Raw genomic sequence first — 27,914 nt, forward strand, 5'->3', positions numbered from 1 at the left:
AGATTTTGCAACTTTTAAAAAAAAATTATATTTTGTTTAAAGGACTCCCTGCGATGGACTGGCAACCTGTCCAGGGTGTAACCTGCCTCTAGCCCAAAGATTGCTGGGATAGGCTGCAAGTCCCCCGCGCTTAATCGAACTAAGTGGTTTAGACAATGAATGAATGAATGGATGAATGAGTGAATGAATGAAAGGACTCCCTGCATCCAATATCTTTCATATTTCTTTACATTCAGCTCGGTGTTTGCTCACACAAAAGAAACACCCGAAACATGAGAAAAAGAGTGGTTGAGGATCATTATGTGTATGGCGGACCTCATGCTGAAGGTGTGCATAAATCAAATAACCAGGAGCCTCGGGAAATGTATCAGAAACTTCAAACTGACTTTAATGATTTCCTTTGCTTAAGGTCGTGACTGCATTCAGCATCCTTTCACACCTGCATCACATGCAAAGTGACTCACTGGGTTAACAAAACATCCTTGACAGCTGTCACTACAGATGTGCATTACTATATATATATATATATATATATATATATATACCCGCGACCCGACCCCGGGTCGCGGGGGCAGCAGCCTAAGCAGGGAAGCCCAGACTTCCCTCTCCCCAGCCACATTTGCCAACTCTGCGGGGGGGATCCCGAGGCGTTCCCAGGCCAGCCGAGAGATGTAATCCCTCCAGCGTGTCCTGGGTCTTCCCCGGGGTCTCCTCCCCGAGGGACGTGCCTGGAACACCTCACCAGGGAGGCGTCCAGGAGGCATCCTGACCAGATGGCCGAGCCACCTCAACTGGTTCCTCTCGATGCGAAGGAGCAGCGGCTCTACTCTGAGCCCCTCCCGGATGACTGAGCTCCTCACCCTATCTCTAAGGGAGAGCCCGGCCACCCTGCGGAGGAAACTCATTTCAGCCGCCTGTATACGAGATCTCGTTCTTTCGGTCACGACCCACAGCTCATGACCATAGGTGAGGGTAGGAACGTAGATCGACTGATAAATCGAGAGCTTCGCCTTCTGGCTCAGCTCCTTCTTCACCACGACAGACCGGCGCAGAGCCCGCATTACTGCAGACGCCGCACCGATCCGTCTGTCGATCTCACGCTCCATCCTTCCCTCACTCGTGAACAAGACCCCGAGATATTTAAACTCCTCCACTTGAGGCAGGACCTGACTCCCGACCCGGAGAGGGCAATCCACCCTATTCCGGCTGAGGACCATGGTCTCAGATTTTGAGGTGCTGATTCTCATCCCAGCCGCTTCACACTCGGCCGCGAATCGCTCAAGCGAGAGCTGGAGATCACGACCAGATGAAGCCAACAGGACCACGTCATCCGCAAAAAGCAGGGACCCAATCCTGAGGCCACCAAGTCGGATGCCCTCAACCCCTCGGCTGTGCCTAGAAATTCTGTCCATATAAGTTATGAACAGAATCGGTGATAAAGGGCAGCCTTGGCGGAGTCCAACCCTCACCGGAAACGAATCCGACTTACTACCGGCAATGCGGACCAAGCTCTGACACCTGTCGTACAGGGACCGGACAGCTCGTACAAGGGGGTCCGGTACCCCATACTCCCGGAGTACCCCCCACAGGAGCCCCCGGGGGACACGGTCGAATGCCTTCTCCAGGTCCACAAAGCACATGTAGACTGGTTGGGCAAACTCCCATGCCCCCCCCCAGGACCCCAGAGAGGGTATAGAGCTGGTCCACTGTTCCGCGACCAGGACGAAAACCACACTGCTCCTCCTCAATCCGGGATTCGACTATCCGGCGGACCCTCCTCTCCAGGACCCCTGAATAGACCTTACCAGGGAGGCTGAGGAGTGTGATTCCCCTGTAATTGGAACACACCCTCCGGTCCCCCTTCTTAAAAAGGGGGACCACCACCCCAGTCTGCCAATCCAGCGGTACTGCCCCCGATGTCCACGCGATGCTGCAGAGGCGTGTCAGCCAGGACAGCCCCATAGCATCCAGAGCCTTAAGGAACTCCGGGCGGATCTCATCCACCCCCGGGGCCTTGCCGCCAAGGAGCTTTTTGACCACCTCAGCGACTTCAGCCCCAGAGATAGGAGAGTCCACCCCTGAGTCCACCAGCTCTGCTCCCTCATGGGAAGACGTGTTGGTAGGATTGAGGAGGTCTTCGAAGTATTCCCTCCACCGACCCACAACGTCCCGAGTTGAGGTCAGCAGCACCCCATCTCCACTGTACACAGTATTGATGGAGCACTGCTCCCCCCCCCCCCCCCCCCCCCCCCCCCCCGAGCCGCCGGATGGTGGACCAGAATCTCCTCGAAGCCGTCCGGAAGTCTTTCTCCATGGCCTCGCCGAACTCCTCCCATGCCCGAGTTTTTGCCTCGGCAACGGCCGAAGCCGCATGCCGCTTAGCCCGCCGGTACCCATCAGCTGCCTCCAGAGTCCCACAGGCCAAGAAGGCCCGATAGGACTCCTTCTTCAGCTTGACGGCATCCCTCACTGCTGGTGTCCACCAACGAGTCCTGGGATTACCGCCACGACAGGCACCAACGACCTTGCAGCCACAGCTCCGGCTGGCCGCCTCAGCAATAGAGGCACGGAACACAGCCCATTCGGACTCAATGTCCCCCGCCTCACCCGGGACATGTTCGAAGCTCTGCTGAAGGTGGGAGTTGAAGCTCGCTCTGACAGGGGACTCAGCCAGATGTTCCCAGCAGACCCTCACAACACGTTTGGGCCTGCCAGCTCTGACCGGCTTCCTCCCCCACCATCTGAGCCAACTCACCACCAGGTGGTGATCAGTTGACAGCTCCGCCCCCCTCTTCACCCGAGTGTCCAAGGCATGTGGCCGCAGGTCCGATGATACGACTACAAAGTCGATCATTGAACTGCGGCCCAGGGAATCCTGATGCCAGGTGTACATATGGACACTCTTATGCTGAAACATGGTGTTCGTTATAGACAATCCATGACGAGCACAGAAGTCCAATAACAAAACACCATTTGGGTTCAGAGGGGGGGGACCATGCCTCCCAATCACTCCCCTCCAGGTCTCACTGTCATTGCCCACGTGAGCATTGAAGTCCCCCAGCAGAACAATGGAGTCCCCAGAAGGAGCACCCTCCAGCACTCCCTCCAAGGACCCCAGAAAGGGTGGGTACTCTGAACTGCTGTTCGGTGCATAAGCACAGACAACAGTCAGGACCCGTCCCCCCACCCGGAGGCGGAGGGAAACTACCCTTTCATCCACCGGGGTAAACCCCAATGTACAGGCACCAAGCTGGGGGCTGATGAGAATGCCCACACCTGCTCGGCGCCTCTCACCATGAGCAACTCCAGAGTGGAAGAAGGTCCAGCCCCTCCCGAGGGTACTGGTTCCAGAGCCCAAGCCATGCGTCGAGGTGAGTCCAACTATATCTAGTCGGAACCGCTCAACCTCGCGCACAAGCTCAGGCTCCTTCCCCACCAGAGAGGTGACGTTCCACGTCCCTAGAGCCAGCTTCTGCAGCCGGGGATCGGACCGCCAGGGTCCCCGCCCCTTGCTGCCGCCCAGCTCACATTGCACCCGACCCCTACGGCTCCTCCCGCAGATGGTGAGCCCACGGGAGGCGGGGCCCATGTAACCCTTTCGGGCTGAGCCCGACCGGGCCCCATGGGCGAAGGCCCGGCCACCAGACGCTCGCTCTCGTACCCCGCCTCCAGGCCTGGCTCCAGAGGGGGGTCCCGGTAACCCGCGTCAGGGCAAGGGAACATTCATGCCCAGGTTGGTCGTCATCATAGGGGTCTATGAGCCGTGCTTGGTCTGGTCCCTCCCCTAGACACCTGTTTGCCATGGGTGACCCTACCAGGGGCATAAAGCCCCCGACAACATAGCTGCTAGGATCTTCGGGACGCACAAACCCCTCCACCACGATAAGGTGACGGCTCAGGGAGAGGATATATATACATAAATAAATATATATAAATAAATATATAAATATAAATAAATGTATATGTTAATGCACATTTTCATTTGACTGAAACTAATTAGACCTTTTGGCTGTAAATCCTGCAGAGTTGACTTGATAGAGTAATTTATGTTTCAGTGACATTTCAGTTGTCCTTTCTGCTTTCACCTTTGCCACACATTCAAACCTCACTTCACTTAACTGAGATCACAATCGCTCATTAACACAGCTCTGTACTGTGATTGACAAAGAGACCCATCATCAAGATAATTGGCCATGGAAATGTCAACGCAGGCTTGGACACTAGCCGCCTACACACGATTTGTTCTATTCTCTTTCATGTCTCTACCTTTCTTTCTCCATCATTAGATGGTGGTTCTGATGGACCCCATGGAAGATCCAGATGACATCCTGCGTGCCAATCGCTCCAGGGAGAAGACTTACATGTTTGACGTGGCGTTCGACTTCTCAGCCAGTCAGGTCAGTCAGAAATAAAAGCTGAATTAAACCAAAGCTGAATGGATCAAACATGACTTATTTGTGTTCTGCCAATGTTTTTTTTCTTCCATCTGTGCAGGAAGAGGTTTACAGATCTACGACCAAGGGTCTGATCGAAGGCCTCATATCGGGCTACAATGCCACTGTGTTTGCCTATGGACCCACAGGTTTGTGTTGTCGCTGTATGAATGTAGGTGTCTTTCACCAACTTCATCTATCATCATCCTGTCACTCAGTGTGTTGTCAGTCAGCCCACCTTCAGGAAGAGGATAACACATCTTACTGACACCTGTTTTTCCAATTTTAGCAAAAGTAGGATGAGAAAATGATTCATGTTCCTCCTCCGACATGTCAAATGAACATGACAGACTGTCAAAGACTAGTTGAACTCTGTCAATCCATCAAGTTACCCACTTTTATCTTTTCTTCTTCAACTTTCTTCCCTTTTTCCTGTTCAATCATTCCCAGAACTTCACTGCAATTGATCTTAAACACAAGAGTCACAACATTTTTTTTTTTGTATCAGTTAGGTTTTTGTGGAAATAAAAGCCAAAACTCACATTAAATCTATTTTAATCTTAGCCAGCTACGAGGGGAAATGAGTGGCTCTTTGGCTTCTTACTGTTTATCTGTTTTTACATCATCATTTTGGTGCGGAAAGCTTGTATTTATTGTGTTTATGTTGGTAGGTTGTGGGAAGACATACACCATGCTGGGAACAGACAAGGAGCCAGGCATCTACGTTCGCACACTGAATGACCTTTTTCGTGCCATTGAGGAGACCAGCGACGACATGCTGTACAGTGTCTCCATGTCATATCTCGAGGCAAGTCTTCTTCCAGACCTAAAGGCAGAATCATTCAGTTAATGCAATAGCAATGAAACGCTATCTAGCAGTCATTCATTACTGTCGCTGCCAATTTCTACTAAATAATTATCACTTCTTCAGACCAGTATAACAATAGGAATGGCCATCTCATGCTCCACAAGATCTAGCTAAATCTTTGCGCACCCTGAAACCACTAGTCTTAACATGTAGGATACCAAAATCATGGGGAGAAACTCTTGTAAAAGACTTTAACAAGGTTTGGCATTCAAATAAAACACAGTTCAAACTTCAAATAATTAAATGGGAATGTGTCATACAAACAAGGTGCCATATGATGCAGAAACTCTGCTCATTACAGATATGTCTGTCTCATCGCTGTGTGAGAAAAGCTCTTTGAGCTGGCTGCCAGAAAATGGCAAACAAAAAAACCTTTTATTCCACCTGAAAAAAGACTTTGCTTATGTGTTCTCCCATGACTCAGCCTTTGTTTAACATGAATTGCAAAGTTCTGGTAGTTTACATGAAGATGAAGGAAGGTTTTTTTTTTCGTGAATTATTTACTCGACCTATTAGGGATGGGAAAATCGAATCGACAAATCAAAAATCTGAATTTTTTTGCTTCACAATTTTAAAATAGATTTTTTCACAAAAAAAAATCGATTTTCTTTTTTTCAAAGAAACAAAAATAATCCATTACAGAATTTTTGTCATTTTTATTGTTTTTATTGATCATTTTCCCTGTGTTCATGGGTATTAAAGCAGCAGAATGATGGTCTGGTTACTCTGTTGTTTTTTTTCCAAATCAAAATCAAGACAAATGACAAGCACAAAAAAAAGTTTTTTGGGTTTTTTTTGTTTCTTTTTAACCTACAAAAATCAGCAATATCGAAGAATTGTGAGAATCGCTATTTAAATCGAATCTGTACCCAAAAAATCCGAATCTAATCAAATCGGGACAAAAGCATATCATCACAGCTCTACTACCTATGATATACTATTTCTTCTTCTGTTTCCTTCTTCTGCTTTTGCACATTTATTTATTAAACATTACTTTACTAATGATGTCAAGTTTTTTATAACAAGGCATTTCACGCTGCCTCCAGCTGCACAAGCTCTCTTTTACACTACTGTACACTCAAAGCCTTTAAGAAACCCCACAGTAAGGAACAAATTTTACACTTGCTGTACTATCATATGTGCAGGGAGCTATCATCCCGTTGGCAGAGAGATTATCCCTTCTTCTGTCTGTAGACGATGAGACTTTCTCTGTGTCTCTGTGCCTGCTGGCCTGCTTCCACACCTCATTACAGAGAAGCAAGAACAGCTCAGCCTGAGAGTTTAGTGTCCTTAACAGCTCTGGATACAATGAAGTTGGTTCATCTGGCTTTAATGGCAGAGCTGAGCCTCAGCGGTGGGATATTTCTCCTTCATATTTCACTTTCTTTGATTTTAGAACATGAAATTTATGTTGTCACATGAAACGTTTGTCATGAAGTGGTCCTAATCAGATGTTCTGGTAAACAAGAATGAAAGATGTGTAATTATTCAAAGTGTTCGGGCTGTCACAAAGAAAAGGAAGAAAAATCCTGCAGAAAAGTGATGCAACTGATGAAGAGTGACAGAGAAAAAGGCAGATGATGAATAGAATTCAATAATCAAAGAGCGAACATGAAAAGAACATTCAGCCTTCAACAAAACGTGAAATTGGCACAAATAAGCAGTTGTTGGCCTGAAATTTTACCTTCAAGGAGGGACGGTCGGATTTGACATCAAAATTATGCTTTTTGTTTTCACTGCCAGACACTGTCATTATGCACACGGAGTGACAATAGTACCAAGGAGCAGCTCAATAGTGACTCTCTGGGTGGGTGGAAATGATTTTTTTTTTCTCTCTATCCAAACAGAACGCGTGAAATCTGAATGCTCTGACCTGTATTGATCTCGTCAGGATGAATCCTTAGATGAGTGGGTGTGTGTGACGTGTGTGTTTGCAGTTTCCAGGGAGCAATCTGTTACCGCCGCTGCCTCACTGCAAAGAGGTTAAATGCTGTTTTATAGCCTGATAGAGTAGAGAGCACACATCTGTTCCTTTTCTTCTTCAGATCTCAGTCTGATGTGTTGAATCACAGACACGTGCACAGAAACACAAAGGCATCCTTATCTTTTCTCTTTTTTTTTTTTTTTTTCCAAGGCATTGATGCTCTAACATTGCTGGTTCCCTATTCTCTTTAAGTTGGATGCAATGTGTGGAAATAAAGCAAAACAAACTTTGAAGCTAAGGAAAGAGCTGCTAACATGACAGTACACGCTCAGTCTTGTGCAACCACCAGCAATAAGAGACTACAGGTCAAAAAAAAATATCAGAACAAATATCCAGCTTACAGTCTGAGTGAAAGACGCCTCCTGTTAGTGTAAGCAACTAAAGTGAGCTTGACAAATAAAACGTGTCATCACATCCACATACTATTGACAGATTGCCATCCAGTGGTCACTTCCCAGGATGTCACTTCCTCTGCTGATGGATTTTCCCTGCCAGCCAAGCAGAGTCAGCTGAGTTTTCTTACCTGTAAGAGCAGCTCTGGCAGCCTTCCACCCAACAAGCTGAAATGTCCCGATGAGTAGTTGGAGAAAATACGGCAGCTGGTGTCGTTGAAATGAAGGCTTGCATGTGGAGATAAACTTTCTCCGTGTGGTGATGAGTGATGTACTGTCTGTGTCTTTATAGATCTACAATGAAATGATTCGTGACCTACTGAACCCATCCTCAGGCTTCTTAGACCTAAGAGAGGACTCTAAGGGTGTGATTCAGGTTGCAGGAATCACAGAAGTGTCTACTATTAATGCCCAGGAGGTGAGAGATGTTAACAAACCCTTTTTTTTTTTTTTTAAATTATTACTACTTTTATTAGAATTGTTAATTAAAATGTTGAGAAACTGCCGGTAAGCGCTGTGCCTGCGTGTTTTCAGATCATGGAATTACTGATGAAGGGAAACAAACAACGTACCCAGGAGCCGACAGCGGCCAATCAGACGTCATCTCGCTCCCACGCTGTGCTGCAGGTGGCCGTCAAACAGCAGAGCCGCTGTCGCGACGTCCTGCAGGAGGTCCGCTTTGCTCGCCTTTTTATGATCGACCTCGCCGGCTCAGAGCGAGCAGCACAGGTGTGTGTATGCAGCGGCTGCTGTTTAATTTGCACAGTTATTACTTTGGCTGGTGTGTTTTTTATCTTTGTGGATAATTGTGCTACACTGAGGGATTTTCGCTATGTATATTCCAAAAGACTGAGGGTCTGTTAAAACTAAGATGACTCCAAGCTGCTGGGCTGGTTATAGACTTAATACACCACCAGATTTTCATTTCATGTCCCTTCATGCTTCCTTTTTACCAAATCTATTGCACAGCTGCAGGAGACGGATGTTTTACAAGTAATTATGGTAGTATGTTGTATTGTTGTATACAATAATATTTAGTAGTTTACAGTCTCTGATTTGATCATCTGTAGCATCATGTGCTGCACTGGCTATCACACATCACAGCGGGTGATGTGGCATCCTGCTGCAGGTCCTCTTTGTACGTCTTTACAGACGTCTCTTTTCCAGAACCATGACCCCAAATGAAAGGTTGTGTTGCTTCGTATCAGTTTGATGTGCAGACTGCTGTTTTCAGCTTGTTTCTGTTGCTGCCAAGTGAGAAAAAATGTATTTTTGTGTTATACATAAAATAAAAAAAGGTTAAAAAAAAAAAAAAAAGATCAAAAGAATAAGGAGAATTCTTTTAATTTCATATGCTGGGAATGTTGTCAGGTATGTAAGCCAGCCATCAGATGATGAAGACAAGGTCAAGCCTGTTTATTTTCTCTTTTCTTTCTTTTTTTGTCTGACTTCCTGCTTAAGCAGTCAGATAGCTGGATTTTTTGTCAACGATAGCAGTCAATGTTGCTTTTTTACCAAAGTGTGACACATCATGAAATGAACATGCAGCAGAAGATGAGTGAAATAATCACATCTGTGCAACTGATGAAGAAAGCAGTTTCGTAGTAATAAACGAGCAGAGAAGAGAATTTATCAAATGAGTGCAAAGGGAGAATTTCAGCACCAGCGGGGCCAACATAGGAGGTCATGCCATTAACTGGCCAAGACTGGAAATGAGAGAATATAATGTATCTGTAACTTTAACCTTTGTCTTGAAGTCAAAGACCATTAGTTGAAAAGTTGCGCTGATTGCCTCTGTTGCATGTTATTCCCCACATCCATCATAATTAATTTCCTGTGGGCTTTTATATCTGTCATCACTGGTATGAAGCATCAAAAACTACTTTGGGTTCAGAGGTTTTCACACTCATCTGTCTCATCTTTCAGACTCAGAATAGAGGTCAGCGGTTGAAAGAAGGAGCCCACATCAACCGCTCCCTCCTGGCTTTGGGCAACTGCATAAACGCCTTGAGCGACAAAAACGGAAACAAGTACGTCAACTATCGAGACAGCAAGTTGACTCGCCTCCTGAAGGTACTGCGGCTTGTCAGGAAGATACTGTTTAGATCACTTTAGATTTCCTGCTGCGCTCATTCCAACCATCATTGTGCTTCTCATCTGAACAACAGGACTCTTTGGGTGGGAACAGCAGGACGGTCATGATAGCCCACATTAGCCCTGCCTCTATAGCTTTTGAGGAGTCTCGTAACACGCTGACATACGCAGACCGTGCCAAAAGCATTCGGACACGGGTAAGCTCAGAACTTGGAAATATACTTCAGTTTAAATGATAAGACTTTTTTTTATAGTTTTTTCTTCTGCAAAGTTTCCAGGTCTGCCTAAAATCTTGTCATTTTTTCTTGTGGCTGTGTGCTTCAGGTGAAGAAGAACCTGATAAATGTGTCATACCACATTGCTCAGTACACTAGCATCATCTCAGACTTGCGCTGCGAGATCCAGCGCCTGAAGAAGAAGATCGCGGATCAGGCTAGCCGGCAGACAAACCCAGACCGAGCTGACATCCGCAACATCCAGGGTGACGTTATTTAAAGAAAATGCACTTTTTAAGCCTTGCAGCGAAGCCTGTTAAAAACGTGGTGCTTTCTATTAGTTTCTGTCTTACTCTCTGCTTTTCACCTCTCCCCACTTACAGCAGAGGTACAGGCCCACTCCAGCCAGCAGAGCCGGGCAGAGATGGATCAGTTAAGGGAGCAGCTTCTGGATGCCTTCCGCCAGCAGATGGAGATCCGGAAGAGCCTGATGGAGCTGGAGAACAGCAACATGGAGATCCAGATCGATACCTCCAAACATCTTCTAATCATTGCAGAGTCAGTGTTTAGGATTTTTACTTATTGATTTTTTTTATGTATTTCTTTCCACTGATAGCTCGAAACACTAATCCTGAGCGGATCATTCAGGATTTCAGTAAGCTGGGGAAAAATAGCTAAAAATTCCAAACTCAAAGCAGAGTATAGTGTTTAAGAATTGTGTTTTCAGGTGGTTATTATCTCTGACAAGAACTGTTTCTCTCTCTCTTAGTTGGGAGCAAGAGCGGAGCAGGCGTAGAAGGAAGTGGCGCGCTGAAAGGAGGAAGGAGAGTGTCAACAAGGACGAAAGCGAGAAGGATTCGGATTCGCCGGAATCTCCCCCAGACAGCACAGAGACGCAGGAGGTGGCGGTGGCTCGAGAAAACCTGGTCACACTAATGGCCGAACAGAAAAAGATTAAAAAGCAAAAGGTGGGACTGACTGTCTGTCAGCATGATGAGAGTAACTGAACGCTTCTGCAGCGTCTTGCTCGCTGCACACTCCTGAACCCGCTGACTTGTGACTTGCGTTCTTTAAGGCGTTGCTGGAGCACAGGTTTCTGCAGCTTCGAGAGCAAGCCCGACGCCTGGAGGAGCTGCTGCCTCGGCGGGTGAGCTCCGAGGAGCAGCGGGAGGTCCTGGGCCTTCTATGCAAGGTCCACGAGCTGGAGATCGAGAACGCCGAGATGCAGTCCCACGCGCTGCTCAAAGACAACGTGATCAGGCAGAAAAACTTTGTGGTGCAGCGCTTTGAGCAGCACAGACACCTGTGTGACGAGATCATCCAGCGGCAGAGGCAGTTCATCGATGGTGCGGTTGTCAGCGTTTTCACTCTGATTCTTGTGTTTTTGGTTCAAATCTGTTTCAGTTTTCTCTAAATATGCATCTCTTTTGGTGTTTCAGATCACAGCCTGCATGTACCGCCACACCTCCAGGAGCTGTATGATATGTACATGAGAGAGCTGGATGAGAGGAAACTGGACAGAGCCATGGCCCTGGACAAAGCAACCACCAGACACACCATCAAGGTAACAGCAGCAGGACAAATCAATTAATTAATTAACACACTTAAATATAGATAAGAGAGACAAGATGAGCTCTGACACAAATACTTTCTGTGTTTTTATTTCCAGGAGGGATCTCTTCCAAAGATCACCCTAGCCGCTCAGGGTCGCGACAACATGCAGGACCTGGACTCAGACCAGGAGAGCGTTCGCAACATGTGCTCCGATAACAGACGAGGTCAAGCCAAAATGCGTCGACACACCTTGCCTCCCATTTTGCCAGAGCCCGAGCCGTAAGAGGATTTATCTTTTCAACTATTCATAATCAGAATTTATCAAACATTTCTCACTTTTCATTTCCTTTTATCTCCTTCAGAGACAAAGTTTTCAAGAGCAGCCCTCATGCCAGGCAGTTGAAGAACTCGGCTGTAATGACCCCACCTCCAATCCACATTAACGGGAAGGGCAACAGAGAGGTAAGGACTCTCCTATCTTACTAATTGCTCTGAATTATTGCACTTCAGATGCCTGCCCTGAGAGGTCTTTGTACTATGAATTAATACAGTCCGATCACGCATGTTTCTTTTTTTTTTTTAACTTCAAGCACCAAGCCTCTCTATTTTAATCGATATCATACAGTTCTTGACTCTCATTTTCAACCCACAAACCTGATTAGAAGAATCTCCTGTGACCAAGTTGATGTTTTTTCTTTCATTTTACCAAGTTTAGAACTACATTTACATCTATTTTTCATATTTTAAACATACATCGGAGATGCGAAGATGAAGTAAACATTACTTGCTCCAGGCTCCAAATGTCCTTTTGTAAAATTGGATTTTGGAGGTGCAGAATTGATTAAGTTAGGCTGACTGACGGAAAGCGAAGAACTGTGGTTAATGCCAGATCACATGAGCGACTCTGCATGTCCTGCCTGCAGCTGCAGCCTCTGGCTCCTGACAGCTTCCTGAGCTACAGCCATCTGAGCCACAGTGTCAGCAGCCACCTGGACTCATCACCAGAGAGCAGCGAGGCCGGGACTGATATCCCCCTTTCACGAATTGGTAAGATGCTCCTTTGAGTGCATTATTCATTGTGGGTCAGCAGAGGTCGGGAATCAGAGAATTGTTTGGCAGCTTCGACGGTAACCTGAGCACATTTTAAAAGGTTTTTGTTGGTTGTGTTCGGGTAGAAGGAAGCCGAGAGTAAATCCATTTTTTTCTTATTTCCGAGCTAAATAAATCCTGCAAGAATATTTTATCAGAGACTGCAGTTGTTAGTTCTGTGTTAGTTTTCAGTCTATTTGTTAGATTGGCTTATTGGGGAACTTTTTCTTAACATTTCAAGTAAATTTTCATGAGTGGAGAAGTTCCTTCCTCAGTGGCAGAAACACCTTTTTGTACAGAAACAACCATTACAGCCGTGTTGAGCATAATATCGGTTCAAACAGGCGTTTCGCTGCAGGAGAATTTGCTTTGAATCATTATTCTCTGCATGATTTATTCAGTTACTGTTCTCAGTCAATTTTTCTCACTGCGAGGAAAACTTGCATAGATGTTTATAATACATGCAAGTCAAGGGAAAAAAGAAGAAAACAAAAACATCAGTGCCTTTCAGGCAACATTTTTGATTTGCAGCTTTGTTTTCCTGTTAAGCCGAAGTTCCTCGCCGGTGTTTCTATAACGATGCAGTTTAACAGATATTTCTCTTCGTATCTGCAGAGCGGCAACAGATCTTGAGAGGAGTCCAGAACATTGTCGTGAAAGCAGCCCGTCGACGCTCTAAAGCCCTGGAGGTGGACGCCCTGCGGTTACCCCACGCCCCCTCTCCTCTGGACCCCAAAAAGCAGAAAAGCAGCCTCTCTTTGAGCGAGGCGCCCCCAAGAGGTTTGCCGATGCGACGCGGCCGGCAGCCCAGCCCTGAGCTGAGACACGCCACCTCAGATGACAACCTGTCCAGCAGCACCGGGGAAGGACCTGGCCTGCAGGTGACCTGGACACGACCTCGTTACCGCCAGGCTGCCACCAAGACCCAAACACCTCGAGAAGTGGACTTTGAAGCTCGTCGTAAGAAGAGGCGCTCGCGTTCGTTTGAAGTCACCGGGCAAGCAGTAGGTGTTTTCGTATCTTACAGCAGCAGATCTTGTTTACATATTTAGTATTTATCAACTTCGTCCGAAATAATTAGTTATTAAAGTCTTCCTCGTCTTTGTTGTAGCTGCCTCAAACAAAGACAACCACAGCTCAGAGGTTTCGCACTCTGGACAGCACGTCAGACCCTCATCTCCACATTAATGGCCAACCCCAGGCCCCCATGTTGCGACCTCAATACAGAGGGGTCCCTCCTCTCGCCAAAGTCAGGCCTCCTCACAACACCCAGCAAACTGGTAAACCATTACCACTACCAGTGGAGAATGTCCTTTCTAACTCGTGACCTCTCTGTTGAGCTTGTTTTATTTTTTCCTCCCACAGGCTCAAACGCTGACTCCTCCACAGCCAGCATGAATAACCTGAAGCGAACGCCTCAGCTCCGGCAGCCACAGCCCCTCCTGTACGTCACCACCACAGGCGCTCAACGCACACGCAGACACTGAGTCCAACACCAGCACCAACATCCCAACCAGCTGAGCCGGAGGGGTGAAAACTCTCTGACACTTGGAGCCTCTACGTTACAGTGAACACTGAAGGCATCAGTGACGGACATGAAACGAGACACTGAGCAAACATGGACGTGTCCTGCTGCAAGCAATCCCCAACCCTGGTCCTCAAGCTCCACTATCCTGCAGGTGTTAGATGTTTCCCTGCTGCAACACACCTGATTTAAAAGGAAACAGATCTCTGAGAAGCTCTGCACAAGTTTGCTCTTGAGCCATAAAGTTGAGTCATGTGTGTTGAAGCAGGGAAGCATCAAAAGCCTGCAGGTCAGTGGGCCTTGAAGACCAGAGCAGGGATCCTGCCCTGCTCGATAAGCTGTGCTGTGGACACAGAGGGATGGCGCCGACAGGCTCTGAGACCCACAAGTCTACAGACGCCAAAAATACATGTTCTTTCCTGTCAAGTGTTTTCACTTTATGTCGCTGTGTTTCTGGTTTACTTGTGTTTTGTCAAGTCAGGACGATGTACAAGACTACTAATGTTTGCTCTCCGTGAGTGTATACGGTGTTTGTAGCAGTTGGGGGATCCGTATCAGGCTCAGCATCACAGTGATGATGTATATATGAATTGGGGGGGAAACACTAGCAGATAAAAATACTAACAATGTGAATGTACACTGAGCTATGGCCTATTGTCAAAATATGTCAGTATAACTGTTTCTTGTAGTGAGTTTTTTTTTATATGTTACATATTTGAGGAAAAAACTGAACTATTTGACTAATTGTGTGCTTGTGGATTCTGTATTGTGTCCCTGCACACCCCAGGTCTCTGCATTTCCGCACCAAAAATTCACTTTTTAAATGTGAGATTAGTGTAGAATGACAGTAAAGCACAAGATGTTTTTATTTTGTTTGTTTATTTTCAGATTAGTTGAGTAGTGTTTTTAATTGATTATTTAACTGTTGCCTTTTCTTCATTGATGTTGAAATTTTTTTCATAATTACTACTTTTTATTTTTCATTTTGTACTTTTTTTTTTGTACCTAAATAAATTGAGATGAACTGTGTAACTTGCTGCTTATTTTCCAGTTCACCGTCAGATGCATTGTATGTTTGCAGGAAAGGAAGGGGAAAAAAACAACTTTATTCGCATCATTATAGGTCAAATCCCAACATTATAGAGAAAGAAACATTTTTTTTCTCTTGTTCTGGTTGCTGTGTTGTAGTAAAGAAGGAGCTGCTTTATAGATACAAGGGTGTCCTTCATACTTAAGCATTATTGTTCCTTTTTTTTTATTTTGGTATTGCAAAATGCTAATGTACGACCCAACAATGGGAACAAAAGAAGGGGGAGTGAACAAAAGAGAAAAGGAGACTAAATCACCGAAGACTAACAGCAACAGCTGTACAAACAAAAGCCAAACCGAAAAACCAGACAACCAGCAAATACACCTGTAAGGAAACTTTACAGAAAACATGTCATGGCTTCTGTCTAAAAACAAAGCAGAGAATCATCGGGAACACCCAGAAGAGGACTAACTGAGGAGGAACAGCCCAGGTAGATTTATTTGTACAGTAAATTTCATCTACAAGAAAACGCAAAGTGCTTCACGTTAATCATTAAAAGCATTACAGAAAAGTGCAACAAAACACTTAGGACATTTCAAAGAAACAAAAAAGCAAAAATAACAACCTATTTTAGTCAATATCAGCAAAAAATTTCACCCCATATTTCCCCAACTGGGCTTGACTGTTTTATCATATTTGCTGTTTCATTTTCCCATCTGAAAGGTGCAAAGAAGGTGTCTAAGGTTGCATTAAAACACGGCCCTCACAGTCGGTCCTGTTTCTGTAAATGGGGTCATTGTAGCACTTTACATTACAGCTTGGTAATAATAATGTAGTGTCGTAACATGTTGGTAATATTCAGGTCTTTACCCTTCAATAAGCTTGTAATAACTGGGCTACTACCCTGTAGTTACCAAAATAATAACCTGGTTACATCCTGGTAGTAAGACTGAGTATTTTACTGGTAATAATACTCTAGAACTTAAGTTACAGGGCAATAATGGACCTAAACTACACTGCTGACAGAAACTAATTTAACTGCATGGTAAACATTTTTTGTAATAGTGTGGCAACATTGTACTTATTATGTAGGAACTACCTAGAAATTATTATAAAAGTTAAATATAAGAAAAGATTTATTATAGTGACTGACATCATAACCTCAATAACTGGACAGTTTCTGTGGAATACCTACAACAAGGCTGCAAAGTGATCAATATATGTTTCCATTTTATATTATAGTTAATAAATTAAACCACACATCACCGTGTATAAAAAAAACACTAGAAACATTCTCTATATAATAACCACGAATCACTAAAATCATCACTTGAAGACTCCTACCGTGCAACTACAGAGAAGCAGAGGGATTTAATGGTTTTCAGTAATAATCCTAAAACACACGAGTGCAATTATAGCAGGTAAAACTTTTCAGAAAGAAGAAAAAGAAAATAAAACAAATTTTTGATGGACAAATAATGTGAGGAACATAGAAAACTCAATACATTGCTTTAACTGTGCAGCTTAAGATTCACGATGAATTACTTCAGAACATGGTAAGAAGATATAATATTAGAATCAATTAGCTCAAGCAACAGAAGATATATTCTACCTGTTTTGTAGATTATTTTTTAACTAGAAAAAGACTGCTGTAAAGTAAACAATAAGTCTTTGTAATCTTAACAACACAAACAACCTCATCCAAATTAAAATCAGCACAATATCAGTTAGGTAAAGAGAAAACTCTTTTTTAATTTATTTATAATGGATACATAGTCATTTTAAAAATTAAAGAAATGCAGTTATGATCAAAATCTTAAGACCAGTTGAAATATTGTTAGAATTCACCTTTTGCATATTTGGATCTCAATTACATTGTAAGTAGAGCTACAATATGCAAAAGCAAGAAGGGGGAGTGTCACCAAAAGCACTATAAAAGTAATTCATTGGAAACAACAATTAAACTGGAAAAAGGCTGTTTATCAGCTGATCAAAGGCTTAAGACCTTCACTCAAAAAAAACCTCTCCAAACCAGAACATAAAATGTTCTTAGTAGGACTCAGTAATGTGTAGCTCCACCGTTCTTGTTAATCACTTCAACATTTTGTTTGGGCATGCTTGATGCGACGGTTTCCAGGAGGCTAGTGGGCACATTGCTCCAAGTGGTGAAGATGGCTTCACAAAGGGCATCAACTGGCTGAAACTGATGGCCATTTTTATAAACTTCCCCTGCTATCCATCCCCAAATGTTTTCTATGGGATTTAAATCAGGGAAATATGCAGGATGGTCCAAAAGAGTGTGTTGTTCCCCCTGATGAAGTCCTTGTCAAGCCAGCATTGTGAACTGCAGCATTGCCATGTTGGAAAACACAGCTGTTACCACACAGCAGGCATCCCCACAGTCACGAGGGATGCCTGCTACAACATCTGCACATAACCAGCCGCCGTCTGACCAGGGCTGGATTAAAAGTACACAGACCCCTGGGCCCAGAGTGTTCCAGGGGCCCCCTTCCCCACTGCAACATTGTGAAAATTGTGAATGATACACTATGAAACGACATTTCTAACATCTCTTAGCCAGTGGTACCAATAACAACACACTGGATGCTGTGGTGTAACTATCTGGCTTTTATGTACATTTTGTTTTATGTCCAAACTGCTGGTGTTTTCCTTATGTGGGCCCCACATGGGCTCCAGGTGCTCATAATGCCCATTGGATAATCCGGCCTTGTGTCTGACGACCCTGCACCACCTGAAGCTCCAGTGATCCACTGAGTGAAAAAGCACTCCAGATCGTGTAGAAAACATCTCAGGTGGGATCTCCTTGTGATGCTAGTCATGTTGGAAGCCATCTGGACCATCAAAGTTTAATATGTTTCTCATCAGAGAATAAAACTTTTTTCCACCTTTCATATCCCATGTTCGATGCTCCCTGGCAAAGTGTACAAGGTCTGTGAATCCATCTTTTGTTTTTGAAACCCTTTGCAGATGGAGTGTGATGGTTATTGTGCTGCAGTCGGCACCAGTAAGAGCCTTATTCTGGGTCGAGGACCGCCCTGTGTCTTGAAAGACAGCCAATCGGATCCTCCAGCTCAGCGCAGGTGTAATTTTTTTGGGCATACCACTTGACTTTTTTTGTTCCATAATGCTTAGGATTTTTAACAAGATTGAAAACAACTGTCTTACTTGGTCCAACCTCAGCAGCGATGGCACGCTTCGAGAGGCATTGCTTATGCAACTCAACCATCCGACCAATTTCAAGAAGAGAAGGCTTTTTAGCTTTCGCCATCAGGAGGGCATGACCGTGTAAAAACCGAAAATAAGCATTTTGAGCACATTTAGATTTTTATAGTCTGTGGTCTTAAACTTTTGATCAGCTGATAAACAGCCTATTTCAGTTAAAGTGTTGTTTTCAATAAATTACTTTTTCAAAGTGCTTTTTTTTACACTCTCCCTTCTTGCTTTTGCATATTGTAACTTTACTTAAAATTTCATTGAGATGTAAATATGCAAAGATAAATTCTAGCAATTTTTCAAATGGTCTTAAGATTTTGATCAGGACTGCATATAAACTGTTAGATATTAGTTTTATGTTACAAGCTCGCCCTCTGCTGGTTTCTCTGTGTAAATGACTAGTTTCTCTTGGATGTTGATCGAGTTCAGTGTTTCTCAATTCCAGTCCTCAGGCCACCGTGCCTGCCTGTTTTAGACATGATCCTCCTCAAAAGCACCTGAGTCACATTTATTGAACTTCCTTATCAAGTTCTTTGCAGCCTGTTAATGAGCCCTTTATTTCATTCAGGTGTGTTAAAGTAGGGTTGCCTTTAAAACAGGCAGGGCAGGGGGGCCTGAGGACCGGAATTGAGAAACACTCATCTAGTTTGACTTTGACTTTCTTTTTTTCTATTTTAGTTTTCCTATATTTTAGCTTCCCTATATCTAGTTTTCCTTTCTTAAGTAATGTTGGTTGGGTGGGGAGAGGTTCTGACTTTTTAGTACAAAGTTTAAAAAAAAAAAAAGTAATCTATGCTCCTATAGCATCACATTCCTAAATGGAATTTGAGTGATAGCTTATGCAGGTCAAATTGGATTTTTAATAAGACACAAAATATTCACTGCCAAACACTTGATTTGCAAAAAATCTAAAGAATTTAAAGATGTATTTCTCACAAAAGTTTGAAAACTGCTCTTTAAATTGTCCAAACAAAGTCCACTGAGCTGTTTTATAAAGATGTACATGGTGTCATCTGGAATGGAACCATAATTGCATGTGAAAGTTTGAATCTAAATTTATTGGCTGAACAGCCTGGATGTTAGCTTTGGGCTCTAGGCTAAGTCCCTTACCTATGTTCCCCCCTTAATAACTTTTGCCTTACACTGTAGCAGCTACATCGTATTACTTTTAGAACAAGATTTTACATTAGTTCCTCTGAGAGTTAAATGCATATGTATATTCAGACGACGTTATGAAGAAGAGAAGGCCTAATGACTCCAAACTTAAACAAAATCTAATGACTTTTTTATGTAGAAAAAATTATAAATGCTGTAAAGTGGCAATGGCATGCTAACAAGGAAAAAAAAAAAAGAATTAAGTATGTATTACTGGACAGTGCTCATGTATTTGTGGAAATATTCTATGATTTTAAAATGGTTTAAAAAGATTGTGAGAATTAATTTTTCCATTTTGTCTTCTTAAATATATTATTCAAGTGAAACAAGCTAGATTTATGGCATGAGTAGCCTTTTTTTGTACCGCCTACATAGCAGAATTATATAGATACAGTATGCAGTGACACTGGAAGTGACATTAACCTGTCAACTAATATTGAAAACCTTCCACTGACATGTTTCAAAATGTCCACTAGATGGTGAACAGTGCAACTGGTTGGAAAAGGATAAAACTGATGAACTTCCCAGGTAAATGCACAGTGTGACAACCAGTGAACCTGTACCACTTACAACAGACAAACTTTTTTGTGCCACTGATTTTTTGAGTAAATGTGTAAGTTCTTATGTGCTTAACATGTAATGAAATGAAAAATACTTTATTAATCCCCAAAGGGAAATTCAATATTGTAGTAGATAATAATTAACTAGAGGAGGTCTTTTTCCGGAGGCTGATGGCTGCTGGCAGGAATGATCTTCTGTATCTTTTCAGTCCTACAGCGGACCTGAAGAAGCCTCTCGCTGAACACACTTTGTTGTTTCATCACTAAAATTAAAAAAGTTAAGACACAATTGATTAAACAACTCTGGGCAAATGTGATAGAAGTTAATCAAAAACTTAATCTGGGTCATTAAGCTGTTATGCTAAACTAAATGAATAAATATGTTCTTATAATACTGAATACCACTGTTTGACAGAGACGGAAGTACCGCCCCTTTGTTTCCGTCGTCTAGATTTTTGTCCAATGATAAACCGCCTTGAGTGCGGTCAACTCGTAAATTGACCAATGAGAGGCGGGATTACTGTTCCGGGCGGTCGTGCATGTATGGCTGATTTGCAACCCGCCGAAGCAACAGCAGAGAAGAATGAGAAATGTTGCTTGCTTCGACTCGGACCGTTCTAGGATCAGTATCGTTTTAGGGAAAAACAGACGGCACCTCGGTGAGTGAGACAGCCGTTACTACTTGCATACAAAGTTCAGGCTAATGCCGTTGCTTGAATCAGATGTTAAACTCCAGTTTTATTCATTTTATGTTTCAGGCCTGCTAGATAGCAAAAAGGCGAGCCCAAAGGCTGTCGGCCATGATGAATGTTAGTTTCCTTGAATTCCTTCGTTTTGATATAATTTATGTCATTCTTAGCTTAGAGTTTAGTGGGCTTTGCTTCATATCTACAAACCAAATTTCACAACAATACCGACTCCTTTTGTCTAGAATTGTTAACAGAAAATGATACTATTTGATATTTAGGTTATATTTTAAAAGTTTTAGTTAGCGCATCAAAGAGAGTCTCACGCACTGGCGCGAGACTCAAACCGTGCATCACTCACGTACGCCTGATGTGTTTAGGATTCAATCTGGAATATTTAGCTGTCTATTTGATTAGTTTTCAATACATAAGTTTCTTCACAGGTCTGTCATAGTAACAGAGGAGAAAGGTCGCCGATACTTGTAACTTCCATCATTACCTGCCTTGTAAGTCTGATTTTTGCACAGTAATATATTTAATTTTACCTGCTATACTATGAAGTTGTGTATTCCTATAGATGGAGCACGTGGGGGATCGAAACTCCCTCAGCATTTAGGGACTAAGTACTGGGAACATCAGTGTTTTGCCACAAACACTATCTTAAGTGTTTAGTCTCCAGTCTTCTTGAAGCCACGACCTTCATACAGACTGACATTCAGTTATGAGGACAGTCTTCACATATTTCTTTGTTTTAAAACTGTCAGGCTTACATTTTAGCTTTTAAACTGTTAGTTGATAAGCTAGATAGTTTTTGTTTTTTGTTTTTTTGTTTTTTTTTTTACAGAGGATGTGATGACCCTGAGTTAAATTTTCACTTAAGATGAGTTCATCTTGAATGATGTTGGTCAATGTTGTCATCTCTCTGGATCTGTTAGTCGGGAATGTCATTTGGAGTACAAGACCATCTTCCAAGGACAGCTACAATTCAGACACAATAATATATGGGCGATAGTCAACTAATAACATTGGTGTATTTCGGTCAGAGAAAGGATATAAATTGTGAGATTAAAATATAGTACCACTTTTTTATTTTTTTATTTTTTTTTTTTTTTTTTATTCTGGGAGTTCTGTTGTTCACAGATGCCCTGAAGTATACTGAAGTGCCCCAGACACTGAAATTAAAAAACCCGAAAATGCACCATAACTTCTTCTTGGATATCTGCAGCATATGTGTTTCTTATTAGGATTGTGTGTCTGTTTTCAAGCTTTTGTAAAGACAAACTGACAGGGAGTATGATTGGCCAAGCAGTGAAAGTATTTCTAAGAATAAAAGTGAGCCTGCATCATTCTGGAAACACGAATTTCTCACAGTGGACTTAAAAAAGTGTCTGGAAACTTTAACCATGTGGTTCAAGGATGTTGTTAAACTGCCATTTTTATACAAAATAATGTCTAAATACAGTAGACAGATTTGTCTGGCATCACCAGTGTTGCTTTAAAGTGCCAGGGGTTCACTCCACTGACCTTTCGAAGTACCCGGTTAGTACTTCCAGAGCCCCGATAACTACATTAATCAATGTTCTTTTATTGTAACTGAGTGTTTCAGCTGCTCCTGATCATACAGACACAGTGGGCTAATACTGCTAACTGCAGAAATACTATCAGTAGTTGTTCATGCGACTGAAAACACCTTTCTGAGCACATCCAGAGAGAGTATCTTTACTCTGGGTTCTGTACGGAAGCGTTATATCCCAAATAAATCCGTTTTCAGTCACTGAAACTTCCACTTTGCAACATTTACTACTTGTATTGTAATTAGTTTAAAGTGAAAAACAATACAATGCATCTCTCAGACACTAAGTTTGTGTATCTTTTCTTCTTTTTCAGACAATTTTTGCTGTGATGTTGCCATGAGTGAATAAGAATCATGAAACTGGATTAAACAGTTTTTTATTCTTCACCCACATAGAGAAACTCAGCCAATGTTTCCCTTTTTTCAGGTCAGCTTTAGTCGTTGCCATTTAAGATTTCTTTTGCAGCTGGAGAATTGAGATTTCAGAAGCGACATGGACCCGTCTGCTCGGATGGTGGGCCTGGACGCCCAGGGGAACATGCTTTTCACAGTGGTAAAACCAGTTATGGGAATTTTTCAAGTGTCTTCAGAGCAAGGCAGTGGTGTTGCACAAGGGGACATGGGCCTGCAGGGTTTGTCTGAAAACACATTAGTGCTCCCTCAGGAACAGGGTGAGGCTCCACTAGAGCAGAACCAGATTGAAATACACAACATTCAGCCTCAGATGCAGGTTTCTGCCCCAGACCAGGCTGAGGATGTGTCCCAGAATCAGGAGTTGCCCCCAAACTCAAGCACAAATTCAGAGTCCATCAGCCACATGCCATTTGCAGAGGTGTCATCACTCCTGGACCCCAACATGAAAGGATCTAAGGCTCGTAAGTGTCCGTTTTTGTGAACTTAGTCTGTGAGAACTTTACGGTTGCAATCAAATATTTACTTGTATTGTTGTTTTGTTAACGGTTCTATAGCTGTCATATGCTGGTAAATTCCAACCCTGCTGGGTTAATTTGTGCCTTCCTCTCCTCAGGGAAACATCTCCTCTCATATGATGAAATTAAAAGGCGCCTGCAGGCCCCAGAGAAGATGTCCCTGCGATCCTTGGCAGCATACACTCGGGTCAGCAGAGGCCCAGCCAGCAAAAAAACACTTCTGGAGTCACTTAATGTCCTCGGCCTCACACCAAGCACAACTACCTCCGTATCCTCCTCGTTCTCTAAACTCACTGAAGGTGACTGGCATGAAGAGTTTGTGGAGTTTAGAAAAAATCTACGGCCTTTTTAATGAAATTCTTGTCTTTTTAGGTGACACCAGAGCTTTGTGTGAAGACATGAAAGATTTTGCACATGATTACATCGACTATGGCAACATGGCCAAACAGCTCATCCCTGAGACAAACACAGTTCAGCATTGGTCCAAAATTATTGAAACTAAGTATGAATTTCCTTCAGTTCATTCTTTTTATTAAAATCATTACAATAACTAGATTGTGAATCTCTAACGCCCTGCTCTGCCTACTAGAAACCACCTTGAGGACATGAGAAAATGTTTCAAGGATCCAGTTAACAGCAGGGAGTTTGACAACGTCACACACGGCCTCGGCCTTGGAATGCTGGACGTCGCACTGGACATGATCGTCATGGTGATCGAACAGCAGATCCGCATCCTGTCTGGTGCTGCAGCTTCAGATCCACCAGACTCGGGTCTATCTTCACGTCGCATCCGCAAACGTCACCGCAAAATCCACTCGACTGACAGCGAGAAGCTTCTCAAGATGTCTGGAGGTCTGAAGGAGCACGGGAAGATCCTTTCAAAAGCGAAGGTCCGAGCCAGAGCCAGGAAGAAGACGAGGTCAGAGACTGGAACTTCTGTCCCTGGTGAGGCGCAAGCAGAGCAGAACAAAGCAGAAGACATGGAGAATAATGTCCTCACGCTGGTCTCCGTGGGTTACGAGACTGTTTCGAGTGGTCTCAGTGCAGGTGGAGATGTTTAACACCTGATCATTTTGAAGACTTAGTTACAGTTATAGTCAGGTTTCTAATGACTTGATGAAAAAATACCACATCAGAGTTGCATCATGTCATGTTCCCACTCCAGTTTCTCAACTTCTCCCTCTGTTTTTGATTCATGTAGCTTGAGCAGATGCCTCTTTTCTCGACTTCTTCAACGTCCTAGTTGAAAAACTGGATGGTCACTACAGCGTATTCCCTGAATTGCAAAATGGAAGGGTAGGGCTTTGCATAAGAAATAATAACTGAGCTCCACATCTTAAAATCCAGGTTTAAGGAATAGTTTTTATAACTGAAAGTTGTGACATTTAGTTTTAATCAGTAGCAAAGTAATAGTGTTTTATAAAAAAGGGATAAATGGTTTTTAAAAAGAATGAACTCTTATTGAGATTGTTGAACAGATAACAGCAGACCAAAAAATGTTATGTTCAGCAAAGAAAACTGACAGTTCCTGTCGGCAGAATTTGGTGGCTTTAAAGAGTGAAATGTCGCATGATGACAAGGTACAGTATTTTAAAGTATCACGTAAATACATCACGTACAGTATGTTGTGGAAACACTTGACCGCTGACTCCATCCTCATCAGCATGTTGGTTCTGATCTGTGCTGGTTTTCCTGCTTGTTTGTTTAAACTGTGGGAAAACTCACTTCAGAGCCCTGTAGGCAGTGTATCCCCTATTCTAATATGAATTTGTAGGTCATTACCAGACTTAAGCAGAAATGAGAAGCTATAATACATCAGATATGTGCAAGAAAATGACTGTTAAAAACTGGTCTGTCTTTTTTTTTTAAGGCCCCGCACTATTAAAGAGCTGACTTATTCAGCTGTTTGTTTGTTATCAAGTGTGAAAACATAAACTGGGAATAGCCAGGGTCCTTTGTATCAAGATCAGCCTCATACAGTTCAATTTTAAAGAAACTAAAGCATATCTAAGACTAGAAGTGGCTGTGAACAAATGTAACAGAATCCTACCAGCCTATCTAAAGCTGACAGCTCACACTTTCCATCTCGTACATTACGGTATACACAAAAGCTAAAGTATGAAAATAATCAGTAACGATGATGTAGCAGGATGTTTGCTCGGCTGCTCCCCAGCTGTCGGGTATTAAAATGTGGCTTTGTACTTGTTTTTACACTGACTAGAAATACGGGTACCCATACTTGAATTATTTTCCACTGAAGAATCAACTTCTTGTCTCTGGATGGTAGATTTTCTTTTCTTTGGAAACCTCTGAGGAAAATTTCCCTGTTTCCAGCCTTTTACACTAAGCTTGGTTTACCTGCTACGTGGTTTTGACACATGCACACTTAACGTCTTGTCAAAGTCGTAGTTAAACCATGAAGCGCAAATCCCAAAATATCAAATTATTCCTTTTAGCTTCAGTAGCAGGTTTCACACGTATGCAGGTTGAATAAATCCAGTCATTTTTTTTCCCTCATTAAACAAAGTTATGTTTGTACAAATGTAAGCATGTTGAAGAGTGAAGCACATTGGAGAGTGCTCAGACATGGCTCAGTGTCAAATATCAGAGGTCAGGTCTATATGTATATTCGCTGGTGGTACAGTGACTCCTGTTCTTTGTTGTATTTATTAACTTTCTAGATCTGGACGAGAGTTTTGAAAACAAATTTCTGTTTTTACAAGAGTTGTGTAAAATATAGATTTACTTTGCTACCATGTTTTTATCTTTTCTTTTAGCCATACATGTGAGAGACGGAGTAAGTTACAAAGCTGAGACCGGGCGTTTGTGATAAAAACATCTGTTTCATTACAGCTATAAAGGGAGGAAACACTTAATTAACAATGTAGTTTTTAAAAACCCAGTTCCTGCTGATGTGATTTATTTACTTAAGGAAAAGGGAAAAGGTCAGGGGTAGATTATAAAGTGCATTCTTCATCCAGTTAAATACTGATGAGCTAGATAAATGCCATCTAACAATCCACTTGTTTATAAATACAAATGCCAGATCCCCACCTGCCCATGTTGTTTTGGCTCAGATGTTCTAGAGCTGAAAGGCATTATGGGAGATTTTAGGGCGGTAGGAATACACTCAGCAGAGTCAGCCAAGTGCTAATACCTTAACGATACACACACACACATGCACACGACTACTGGATAAGGGTGCAGCTTTACTGAGGATTTTCTCTGTATTAACCCTGAGAGAACAGATAGCCAGCTGGAGCACAAACAGGAGAAGAAAGGCAAGACGTGAACAAGAAGACGACCTCAAAACAACTTGAAAGGAGGGATGGAGTGCAGCAACATGAGGTTCAGGTTCAGACAGTTGTCCTAACAGCATCGGCTAATGACTCCAAAGAGCTGCGTTAAAAGGGAAAAAAAGAAAAAGCAGTTTCATGAAGTGCTCTGTATTTTGGGAGGTGTCAACCTGAGAGTTTTGCCACCTGTGGATCAGAGACGGCAGGACGGAGCGGAATGGGGCACCCTCATGTGCCTCTCACATACAAACATGCTCACAGGGATAAACATGTATCCAGTCGACTGCAGCCCTACACACCAAACGGTGAGTCGATCAGCAACATGACTGATGACTGGGAAGTTACAGTACATGTACAGGATGTCATTGAACTAGGCTTTAACAAAAAAAGTAGTTCATGTAGCATAAACTATTTGCTTCATCCACTCATACCACTTTAATACCATGGATTTAATTAGAAGAATTAAATATTGACAGCCGTGTTTAGAAACACTTCATCTGTGTCTTTGTTTACAGCTATTGAAGTGATTCAAACCATTTACCTTTCCATTGGATTCATGAAAGTTACTCCATCTGGTACCAAGACAGAGTAATCCAGCAGGTGCCTGTCAAATTCTGCACATTTACTCATTCCTTTGAGTCGGGTGTGTTGAAGCAGGGATGCATGGAAAATGTGCAGGATTGTGGATCTCGATGGACCAGAATGAGTAACCCAGCCTTAAAAGAACATGCCAGCATTTAAATCAAACAACTGTCTCATCTGGAAAGTAAATTTCCTGAAAGTTCAAGACCCAATCAACATGCAGTGAACGTTGCATTGTTGCCAGTGAATGCACCACTGTACGTTTTTTAATGAAATTTCAAAGTGAAAACCAAAAGCACAACCTACATCTTTTTCCCATTTTTGTGGTTTCAAACAGGAACTGTGACAAAAATGTCTCGAATGGGTCTCATACAGATAAAATACACTGCTGCACTTCTAGTTGTCTTAAGAATCAAAGCAAGTTTTTTTTTTTGTGATTTGAAAAGTTCTGATGATTTTTTTTTTTCTGATGATTCTGTAACTATGGGTGGAAATGCTCCTCTACATCTCAGACTGTTATTTGTTATGACTATTTTCACAAATTTCATAACTACAATCTGAAGAGCAGAGGAATCTGAGCCAAACTAAATGTTTCTTGACCTTGTATCAGTGCACATCATTGCAATAAATCACAATCTAAAAGACTATATATCCCCAACATTCCTTTAAGACAAATGCTCCATTTTGACTTTTCACAGTTAACTTAAAGATTTCT

The 27,914-nt window shown here is 42.9% G+C and overlaps 2 protein-coding genes across 2 annotated transcripts in view; both read left to right on the plus strand.

Annotated features, from left to right (window-relative positions):
- kif19 (kinesin family member 19) overlaps nt 1-14,116 on the plus strand; it is a gene marked incomplete at both ends in the record, with an annotated part of 36,434 nt that extends 22,318 nt beyond the window's left edge. The window contains 18 exons of the mRNA XM_079261239.1: nt 4,287-4,397; nt 4,495-4,582; nt 5,105-5,241; nt 7,970-8,095; nt 8,212-8,406; nt 9,604-9,750; nt 9,846-9,968; nt 10,096-10,252; nt 10,370-10,544; nt 10,756-10,954; nt 11,062-11,332; nt 11,426-11,550; nt 11,656-11,819; nt 11,903-12,002; nt 12,464-12,587; nt 13,245-13,633; nt 13,741-13,909; nt 13,995-14,116. Coding sequence (XP_079117365.1) covers nt 4,287-4,397; nt 4,495-4,582; nt 5,105-5,241; nt 7,970-8,095; nt 8,212-8,406; nt 9,604-9,750; nt 9,846-9,968; nt 10,096-10,252; nt 10,370-10,544; nt 10,756-10,954; nt 11,062-11,332; nt 11,426-11,550; nt 11,656-11,819; nt 11,903-12,002; nt 12,464-12,587; nt 13,245-13,633; nt 13,741-13,909; nt 13,995-14,116 — 2,922 coding nt within the window. The remainder of the gene's footprint in view (nt 1-4,286; nt 4,398-4,494; nt 4,583-5,104; nt 5,242-7,969; nt 8,096-8,211; nt 8,407-9,603; nt 9,751-9,845; nt 9,969-10,095; nt 10,253-10,369; nt 10,545-10,755; nt 10,955-11,061; nt 11,333-11,425; nt 11,551-11,655; nt 11,820-11,902; nt 12,003-12,463; nt 12,588-13,244; nt 13,634-13,740; nt 13,910-13,994) is intronic.
- Nucleotides 14,117-20,678: 6,562 nt separating this feature from the next.
- Nucleotides 20,679-26,498, plus strand: LOC306771937 (uncharacterized protein). Its single transcript, XM_079261273.1, has 6 exons — nt 20,679-20,792; nt 21,263-21,325; nt 22,707-23,267; nt 23,420-23,620; nt 23,694-23,823; nt 23,911-26,498. The coding sequence occupies exons 3-6, from the start codon at nt 22,886-22,888 to the stop codon at nt 24,380-24,382; spliced, it is 1,185 nt and encodes a 394-aa protein (XP_079117399.1). The 5' UTR covers nt 20,679-20,792; nt 21,263-21,325; nt 22,707-22,885; the 3' UTR covers nt 24,383-26,498.
- Nucleotides 26,499-27,914: the final 1,416 nt, after the last annotated feature.

Source organism: Telmatherina bonti (assembly GCF_933228915.1).
Source record: "Telmatherina bonti genome assembly, chromosome: 21".
Lineage (NCBI taxonomy): Eukaryota > Metazoa > Chordata > Actinopteri > Atheriniformes > Telmatherinidae > Telmatherina > Telmatherina bonti.

What these genes read in the sequence shown, in the direction of transcription:
- LOC306771937 (XM_079261273.1), top strand. Translation starts at nt 22,886, where the DNA reads ATGGACCCGTCTGCTCGGATGGTGGGCCTGGACGCCCAGGGGAACATG. An exon ending in CATGAAAGGATCTAAGGCTC is followed by an intron (nt 23,268 to 23,419) that starts GTAAGTGTCCGT and finishes TCCTCTCCTCAG; the next exon opens with GGAAACATCTCCTCTCATAT. An exon ending in TCCAAAATTATTGAAACTAA is followed by an intron (nt 23,824 to 23,910) that starts GTATGAATTTCC and finishes TCTGCCTACTAG; the next exon opens with AAACCACCTTGAGGACATGA.